This window comes from Aegilops tauschii, chromosome 2 (assembly GCF_002575655.3).
Source record: "Aegilops tauschii subsp. strangulata cultivar AL8/78 chromosome 2, Aet v6.0, whole genome shotgun sequence".
NCBI lineage: Eukaryota > Viridiplantae > Streptophyta > Magnoliopsida > Poales > Poaceae > Aegilops > Aegilops tauschii.
The window spans coordinates 86,115,503-86,125,034 of record NC_053036.3 but is presented as its reverse complement, the minus strand read 5'-3'; the positions used below and the strand labels follow the sequence as shown (position 1 = coordinate 86,125,034).

The window sequence follows — 9,532 nt, the reverse complement described above, 5'->3', positions numbered from 1 at the left end:
TTGGCTATCCAGGTCATCGGTGTTGAGTAGTTGCATAAGTGGGGGCATATGAGAACTTGCATCTAGGATGATGAGAATTTTTTATATATAGGGGGTGGATCAGACAGTTGCCCACAAACATACGCAAGTTGTTCATAATTTTTGCACGAGTTGCCCGCGAAAATTATTGAGATCTTCATATATAATAATGGAAAAAACACATGAGTTACTTGTCGAATGCACTAGAGTTGCACAACAACACCTCAAAAGTTGCTAACGGTTTTTGTATGGTACTCGAGTGCATAACAATCTGAAAATCATTGTCCTTGTTTTGCCTCCACTAACCTCATCAATGGAGAACTTAGACTTTTCCCTATATCATTGCTTTTGTCTAGATACCAAGTTAGACTGAGAGTACATATTAATTGCCTTGTGATAACAACTCCATAATATTCTAGGCAATTAATTTGCGAAGTTAGAAAACTAAGCAGCAATGATAGGCAACTAATTACCAATAGCAGGCAACCGTGCATCAATGGTAGGCCAATTTTCTAAGTATTGTTGGCAACTGGGCATCAGTGGTAGGCAACTGACCATCCACAGTAGGCAACTGAGCAAATACGATAAGCAAGTTGGGATAATGTTAGCAAAATTTCATTGATACACATAGTGCGCAATGAAGTTGCTTATATGTAGCACTAAAGGTGCCTCATGTTTGTGTGATTTTCTCATTTTTTACACAAATCAACCTTATAGGCACATCTACAAGGCAAAAAAAATGAAGTTGCTTTCCTATAACACTAAAGTTGCCTTCATCGTACCCAAAGTTGCCTCAAAAAAAAAGTTTAACGAAACCTATCGATATGAGATCTAGTTTTGAAGAACTCGTCATGAGAAACCCAACCGTGAAAGCGAAACTGGATTTTGACGCTTACATCAAAAGTTACAGTATTTTAAACTTTTTAAACCCCCAAATAAATGCACGTATGGACAAGATTCCTTTTCTAACGGACTGTATAAGGCATGCTTGGCTGCTCCTTCCATATATGGACAAGCGCTTGATCCCACCAACGGGCGCTCGGGCGCCCGCTAGCCAGGTCCAAAATAAAAATAGCCAGAAAAACCTACTAAAAACAGAAGAAGAGTAAAGTTAGACAACCGGGTAACAAGCAGAGTGGGCCAGCCAATTTGCGCTGGCCTTCAGCCAAGGCTCCCCTGTTTGACGCCCACTGGCTGAAGGATTCCTTTTTTCAGCATAGCTACTGGGTATGTTTTCTGTACATTTTCTGACTAGGGTTTCCCGCCTGAAGGAACTTTCGCTTATGGATACATTGTACATTTTCTGTACATATCTGAAACATTATTTTTATACACGACTAACATTTCTACAAATATATGTTTCTGATGTTTACTTTTTTCGTACACGTTGTATATTTTTGCATACATTAGGAATAATTTTTATACACATGTTTAACTTTTTTAAATACATTTTTTTATGTCTACTTTTTTTCATACACGTTATATATCATTCGTATACGTCAGATGCATTCTTCTATACACATCTAACACTTTTCATGCACATTATTCTTTTTTCAGTTTCATCGTAAATCCAACAAATAGTCTAAAATAGATTTAACAGTTATAGAATTAATGTTACGAACAATGTATACATTATTTCACATTTTTCTAGGGGGTTTCATGGCACCCCTAGATCTGCCTACGGTCTCACGCACTAGAAAAGTCTAGGACCGGCATCTTCACCACTTCATATTTCAACCCCTTCTTGTCATCTGTTGCATTGATGAAGATTGCTGAACCTTCACCAGCCTCACCTTTGACTAGCATCTCAGAGAGCATTGTTATCACATTTCTTTCCACCCACCTTCTTATGGGTCTTGCACCATACATCTGTAGGTACAAAAATGGTTACTAAAAGATACTACCAAAATTATGCGTAAAGAAAAGAAGCTAGTTGTACTAACCGGATTGTGTGACTCCGACATTATGACGTCCAACAAGGCATTGGTTGTAGACAGAGAGATGCCCTTATTGGCTACTCTAGCTACAACGTTCTTAATCTGAATTTTTGCAACCTCTTTCATTTGTTCATAGGAAAGTGACTCGAATATCACAATCTCACTAATCCTGTTGAGAAGTTCGGGCTTGAAGAACTTCTGAACCTGCATAAGCAACAACATGAATGGCAATCAGTAGTAGGGACTGTTGCATGGAGCCCTTACATGACAATTTGGGATTAACAAACCTTTTCCGTGACGAGGTTCCTTGCAACTTCTAATGGCTTTTCTCCAGTCATTTTTGTTGTAAGGTATTCTGATCCAAGATTTGAGGTCATAATGATGATAGTATTCTTAAAGTCAACAGTTCTACCTTTGCCATCAGTCAACATGCCATCATCAAGAATTTGAAGAAAAATATTAAACACCGAGGGATGTGCCTTCTCAACCTCATCAAAAAGGATAAGGCTATATGGATGCTTTCTCACCTTTTCAGTCAATTGTCCGCTATCTTCATATCCAATATAGCTTTAAGAGTATCAAAGAAGCATTCATATTAGGCAAACTAATTAATTAGACAAAGCATGAAAAGATATCTTAGTTCTAAGAGGAATATTAATGCACAATACTACCTTGGAGGTGCTCCAATGAGACGTGTTACAGACCCAACAGTAGCATATTCAGACATGTCAACCCGAACAAGCATCTTTTCACTGTCAAATAGTTGCTTGGCAAGAGCTTTTGCAAGCTCTGTCTTTCCAACACCAGACAGGCCTAAAAAGAGGAAAGATCCTGTCGGTTGGCTAGGTTGATCAAGGCCGGCCCTAGAGCGTAACACCGCTTGCGCAACCAAATTGACCGCTTCATCTTGACCAATAACCCGCTCATGCAATCTGTCTCGAATGTGGATTAATTTGTCCTTCTCCTCTTCACAAAGTGTAGCGACAGGAATTCCAGTCCATCGACTCACAACCTACAAATAATAATTGTTGGAACATGCATGACAATCACATCACATAATAAAAATCAATTTACTAAAATATATATAATGAGAGAGAGAGAGAGAGAGAGAGAGAGAGAGAGAGAGAGAGAGAGAGAGAGAGAGAGAGAGAGAGCCTACCTGCGCGACATCATTTGGATCAACAATTGCTTTCTTCACTCTATTTGTGGAGCTACTTTTCGGGTTGACAATCACCTTTTTATTTGCATCGTTTAAGCTACTGGGAGTAGTGTTGTCAATCTGCTTCATCTTTCTGGCTATGAAAGTACATGCCTCATCGATCAGATCAATTGCCTTATGTGGAAATTGACGACCTGATGTAACATACAACAATGAAAATCAAATTAGCAAAGGTACAATGGAGTGAGGGTAGATGAATTGTTGACGCACGTACGTACCGGTGATGTAGCGGGCGCCGAGGTGCGCAGCAGCGACGAGAGCGGCATCCTGAATTTCGAGTCCATGGTGGTCTTGGAATCGTTGCTTTAGCCCCCGCAAGATGGCAATGGTGGCCTCAATGCTCGGCTCCCCGACGTGCACTTTCTGAAACCGTCGCTCGAGCGCAGGGTCCTTCTCCACGTACTGGCGGTACTCGTCAAAGGTGGTTGCCCCCACGCAGCGGATGCGGCCGCGGGCCAGCGCCGGCTTGAACATGTTGGAGGCGCTCGTGCAGTTGGTCCGGCTGCTGCCGGCGGAGTAGAGCATGTGCATCTCGTCCACGAACAGTATGATCTTGCCGTTGGACGCCTCTGCCCGCTTGATCACGTTCTTCATGCGCTCCTCGAACATGCCACGGTACTGCGTGCCGGCCACCATCGCCGCGAGGTCGACCTCCACCACGCGAGCCCCGACGAGCGCGTCGGGGACGGCCCCGGACGCGATTCACTGCGCGAGGCCCTCGGCGACGGCGGTCTTACCGACCCCGGCGGCGCCGACGAGCGCCCCGCAGTTCTTGGTCCTGCGGCAGACACTAGTAGAAAAGGGGGCTTTTGTCCCGGTTTGAACCGGGACTAAAGGGTCGTTACTAATGCCTCCCCCTTTAGTCCCGGTTCTTACACGAACCGGGACTAAAGGCCGTCCACGTGGACGCAGACCGGAGCTCCACCATTAGTCCCGGTTGGTGTTACCAACCGGGACTAAAGGAAATTTTATGATATTTTTTTAAAAAAAAATTTTTGCGAATTTTTTTAATTTTTTTTGGATTTTCAAATTTCTGAATTATTTTAACCTCTAATCTCTAATCACCATCCCTCATCACTGCTCAATTTATCCTCTAATCTCTAATCACCCCTCATCATTCCAAATCATCTAACTTTCCGGACGGTCACCCATCCTCTCACTACTCCAGCCTGAGCACGCTTAACTTTCGGTTTCTATTCTCCCTCGTTTCCAAGTCTGCACATGTTGTTTTCCTGACAATAGTAAGATGTCAATCCTATTAACCCTCAGGAATTTAGCTTGAGCATGAAGTGACACATTTCACTGTTTGAGTTTGAAACTATTGTTTTAAAAAACAATAATTATTTAATAACACTAATATTTCTGGAATAATTAGTTTGACCATTGTTTGACCACAGTTTGACCACAGTTTGACCAGATTTGACCACAGTTTGACCAGATTTGACCAAAATTCAAAACAAGTGAAATAATTATTTAGTAACACTAATATTCTAGAATAATTAGTTTGACCACAGTTTGACCACAATTTGAATTTTTTTGAATTTTTTTGCCTCTCCAGATCTTAAAAGCCCCGTATCTTTTTTTTGTTAGGTTTTTGAGGATTTTGAAAATGTTTAACGGGGTTCCCCTGGTTAAATTCGGATGTAACTTTTCGAGTAGATGATTTTTCATATAAAAAACTTTTTCATCTGAGTTCGTATGCAAAAGTTATGCCCATTTTAAGAAATTCCAGAGAGATTTTGCAAATAAAGTCGAAATTCATATTTGTTAATTTTCCCAACAACTAGACCACATATCACATGAGAAACTTATTTTATTTTTTTGACACTTCCATCATTTTCTTTTCTTTTTTCTAAAACTGAAAAGGCGGTCTGGGGGGGGGGGGGGTAGAGTTTGAAAATGAGACCTTTAGTACTAATGCCATGAACCGGCACTAATGCCTCAAAGCCCATTAGTACCGGTTGGTGCCACCAACCGGGACTAATGGGCATCGCACCCTTTAGTCCTAGTTCGTGGCACCAACCGGGACTAAAGGGCCCAGGTGAACCGGGACTAATGCCTTAGCCGCACGAACCGGGATAAATGCTCACATTAGTCCTGGTTCGTGACTGAACCGGGACTAATGTGAAAACTGTCCTGTGACCAAAGCCCTGTTTTCTACTAGTGAGAGGATGTCGACGACGCGGTCGATCTCGTCGTCGCGGCCGATGACCGGGTCGCCCTAGCCGGTCATGTCCCGGCCGTAGGTGCGCAGGCACTTGCGGGACTGGAAGTAGCTCCACGCCCAGTGGCACAGCGCAGAGGTTGCTAGAGCGACGACCGTGCAGCACGCGCGCTCTAGCAAGAGCTGGCCACTGACGGGCGGGCGTTGCACGGTAATCGCACGCACAGAAGTGACCCTGTCATCACGCGGAGGCGGTTGCCGTTGCCGGGTAGGAGGAGAGCGCCTCTTCTTATTAACCTTCCACCGAATCATCGCTACCTAATTTGGCTAATTTAGGGTTCTGGCACTCGCAAAATCGCTGCGCCCTCATGACCTTTTATACTACTATGCGTTATTAGATGTAGAATCCGTGTCGGTGTCGCCCAAATCTCGGAGTACGTATACAAATAGGAACCGGCTGACTGATTAGAACCATAGATTAAAATCGCGGGAGAAACGATTTCGCGGCGGCCTCTCCCAGCAGCTATAGCGGCCGCCGTAGCGGGCAATCGTGGCAAATAGCGGAAATTTTTCTGGTGGGGGAGATGATTCTGGAGGGATTTGTTGATTGTTGAGCCATTTATAGGGATATGTGGAGGATTTCGCGGCAGCAGCCATAGCGTAGCGGCGAGGCTCCCGGGCAGCTATAGCGCAGCTATCGTGGCTATTTCACGGGCTATTTTAATCTATGATTAGAATCCACATCGGAGACGTCGCACCGGGTGTAGGCCGTGTCCGGCCGGGCCAAGCTCCGCGGCGACCGAGCGGCCCCGGTCGTCCTGCACGTCGGCGATGATGACCTTGCCGCCATTCCTGATGAACTCCGTGGCTGCCGCCTTGCCGATCGATGCCGCTCTTTTCTGCTGTACCTTAGGGCAACTCCGGGCCGATTCAAACGGACACCGATTTCGTCCGCTTTTTATCCATTTGGGTCGCCCGTCCGCGCGTCCGTATCCGCTTTTTTATTTGGGTCTGCGAGTGCGCCCAATGGTAGCCAGACCCATTTTCGATATGTCCGCCCTGACATTTCCTCAAACACGTAGCAGGCAGTGTAGGGGAGCTCGCAGCGCGCGGGGAGGCCGACGGGCGAGCTCGAACCCCATGGCGGGGGCGGCACCGCAAGCGCCATGAGCATGGCGCGGCGAGGCCTGGCACAGGAAGGACTTGCGGGAGATGATGAGGAGCCGCGGCTTGCCGAGGCTGGCGGCCCCGTCGTGGAACGCCACCACGCGGTCCAGGAGGAAGGCGCGTTGGAGCAGGCGCTTGAAGTCGGCCACGGTCTTGCCGCCCGGGGAGTGCGTGCCGTCGATGCCCATGGGCCGGTGGAAGGTGGAGCCGATGACGATGCGCGAGAAGCAGTGCACCTCCTGGTCGTTGTCCACGTCGATGACGTCGTAGTTGGAGAGATGGCGGAAGAGCGGCGTGAACTTGTCCAGCCACCAGTCCTTGATGTCCGTGAGCAGGAACTGCACCTCGCCGCCGAAGTGGTGGGTGCTGGTGAAGAGCGGCACCAGCACGTCGGTGTAGTCGTGGTACAGGTTGCCCGCGAAGCCGCCGCTGGAGAAGAGGAAGGCCGGGACGGAGTGGTCCCTGGTGCAGAGCGGCGGCACGACGCTGTCGTTGGCGCCGCCGAAGGGGAGGAGCCAACCGGCCCAATGGCAGGCTGCCGGCCGCCCGCTGCGCTCCTCCGCCGCCACGGCCTGCACCACCGGCCGGCCGCCCGCCGCAGCCACCGCGTTCTTCTCGTGCCGCCCGCCGCGATCCTCTGTCATCATGGCCTGCATCTCGAGTCCTCGTATGGCAGGAAGTGTGGGTCGCTGCCCAGTGGGTCCAGGCCGGACACGCGAGGGGAGGAGCGGACGAGAGCGAACGACAAGAGCGCCCAGTTTTGTCCGCCGCAGACCCATTTGTTGCCCATTTTTGCGCCCAGTTTAGGTCGGGACGGACACAAAACGGACAGCAGGCGGACACTGTGTCCGTTTGGGTCGCCCCGTTGGGCCAACTTTTGTGTTCGGATGACCTAAACGGACGAAATGGGTCGCTCCATTGGAGTTGCTCTTACGAGCTAAACTGTACCCATATGGCCATATCGGCAGTATATCATGAAGCAGAAGATGATAAGACACTCGAGCTCCATGTCCGGTGCGCAACAACGCAGAGTACTAGCAGCCGTGAGAGAAGAGAAAGAAGTTCTGCACCTCTGCTTGCTATTTTTCGGAAACATTTTAATTCAGCCGGCTGATTTCTGGAGAAATCAGCCGCGTCCGTCGCACGCCACGCGTCATAATGGACCCATGCGCTTTCAACCTAAGCCGTCACGGAACACACGCACCACGTCGCTTCAGCCGATCATTTTCTTGCCTTTCTCCTCCCCATCTTCTTCTACCTCTGTCGCATCTTATGCCGCCCCTCTTTCATTTTTCTTAGCGCGCTCTCTCTCTTGCATCTGGCCGGCGACCACCAGAGCTATTATTGCCACACGCTCCTTCCGCCAGCTGCTGCAAGGACGCCCCACCACTGCCGCTGCTATTTGCAACGACCACGAGATCGCAACCCGCAGATCTCGCCGGCGACCGCGGCTGCAACACAGCCTGCTCGTGGTGGTGACCACGGGCGCTGCAACCTGATATCTCGCCGGCTGCGACACATGCTGCAACGCAGCGCCACTCGACAGCCAGCGCTGCAACCGAAGAAGCTGCGATGTGGCGCTCATCGATGCTGTCGGAGCTGCAATGGAGCTTTGTAGGATCGAAAGTATGTCTAGAGGGGGGGGGTGATTAGACTACTTGACCAAATAAGAATCTAGCCTTTTCCCAATTTTAGTTCTTGGCAGATTTTAGCAACTTAGCACAAGTTAAGCAATCAACCTACACATGCAATTCTAAGAGTATAGCAGCGGAATGTAAAACAATTGCATATGAAGGTAAATGGAGGAGATTGAGGGAGCAAACGCAATGTTGACACGGAGATTTTTTATCCGTGGTTCCGATAGGTGGTGCTATCGTACATCCACGTTGATGAAGACTTCAACCCACGAAGGGTAACGGTTGCGCGAGTCCACGGAGGGCTCCACCCATGAAGGGTCCACGAAGAAGCAACCTTGTCTATCCCACCATGGCCGTCGCCCACGAAGGACTTGCCTCACTAGGGTAGATCTTCACGAAGTAGGCGATCTCCTTGCCCTTACAAACTCCTTGGTTGAACTCCACAATCTTGACGGAGGCTCTCAAGTAACACCTAGCCAATCTAGGAGACACCACTCTCCAAGAAGTAACAAATGGTGTGTTGATGATGAACTTTGCTCTTGTGCTTCAAATGATAGTCTCCCCAACACTCAACTCTCTTTCATAGGATTGGATTTGGTGGAAAGAAGATTTGAGTGGAAAGCAACTTGGGGAAGGCTAGAGATCAAGATTTATGTGGTTGGAATGGAATATCTTGACCTCAACACAAGTGTAGGTGGTTCTCTCTGAGAAAATATATGTTGGAAGTGTAGGCATGTTCTGATGGCTCTCTCCACGAATGAAGAGTGGGTGGAGGGGTATATATAGCCTCCACACAAAATCTAACTGTTACACATAAATCACCAAAGTCGGTGGGACCGATTCAGAGAACTCGGTCAGACCGATTTGGTTCATAATGTGACCGTTAGGTGTTTCGGTGGGACCGACATGTCAACTCGGTGGGACCGATATCATTAGGGTTATGGCACAACGTAATCTCGGTGTGACCGATTACACAAACTCGGTGAGACCGATTTTGGTAATAGTCAAATAGAGAGTTGGTCAGGCAAACTCGGTGGGACCGATTCGCTTATCTCGGTTGGACTGAAACGTTGCGAAAAGGAAACAGAGTGTTTGCATTGCAACTCGGTGGGACCGATCGCTCATCTCGGTTGGACCGAAACGTTACGAAGGGAAACAGAGAGATTACAATCCCATCTCGGTGAGACCGAAAACACTAGGGTTTCTGGCAATGGCTATGTCAACTGAACTCGGTGGCTCCGGATAGAAAGAATCGGTGGGGCCGAGTTGGATATTTGGTTTGGGACATATGTGGATATGAGAAAGTAGTGGAGGGTTTTGGAGCATATTGTTGGGGAACGTAGTAATTTGAAAAAAATTCCTACGCACACGCAAGATCATGGTGATGCAT

General features: G+C 47.9%; 1 protein-coding gene across 1 annotated transcript; it reads right to left on the bottom strand.

Moving 5' to 3' along the window:
* Positions 1-1,391: 1,391 nt before the first annotated feature.
* LOC109748322 (chaperone protein ClpB1-like) lies at positions 1,392-3,825 on the bottom strand. Its single transcript, XM_073509536.1, has 6 exons — positions 3,393-3,825; positions 3,115-3,308; positions 2,627-2,967; positions 2,243-2,522; positions 1,962-2,159; positions 1,392-1,887 (listed from the first exon to the last, which is right to left on the bottom strand). The coding sequence occupies exons 1-6, from the start codon at positions 3,808-3,810 to the stop codon at positions 1,705-1,707; spliced, it is 1,614 nt and encodes a 537-aa protein (XP_073365637.1). The 5' UTR covers positions 3,811-3,825; the 3' UTR covers positions 1,392-1,704.
* Between the last annotated feature and the right edge of the window lie 5,707 nt (positions 3,826-9,532).

Coding starts and splice junctions, on each gene's coding strand:
- LOC109748322 (XM_073509536.1), bottom strand. CDS start 3,810: ATGGTGGCCGGCACGCAGTACCGTGGCATGTTCGAGGAGCGCATGAAG. Junction 2,523..2,626: donor CTCATTGGAGCACCTCCAAG/GTAGTATTGTGC, acceptor ATACTCTTAAAG/CTATATTGGATATGAAGATA. Junction 1,888..1,961: donor TGTCGGAGTCACACAATCCG/GTTAGTACAACT, acceptor TTGTACCTACAG/ATGTATGGTGCAAGACCCAT.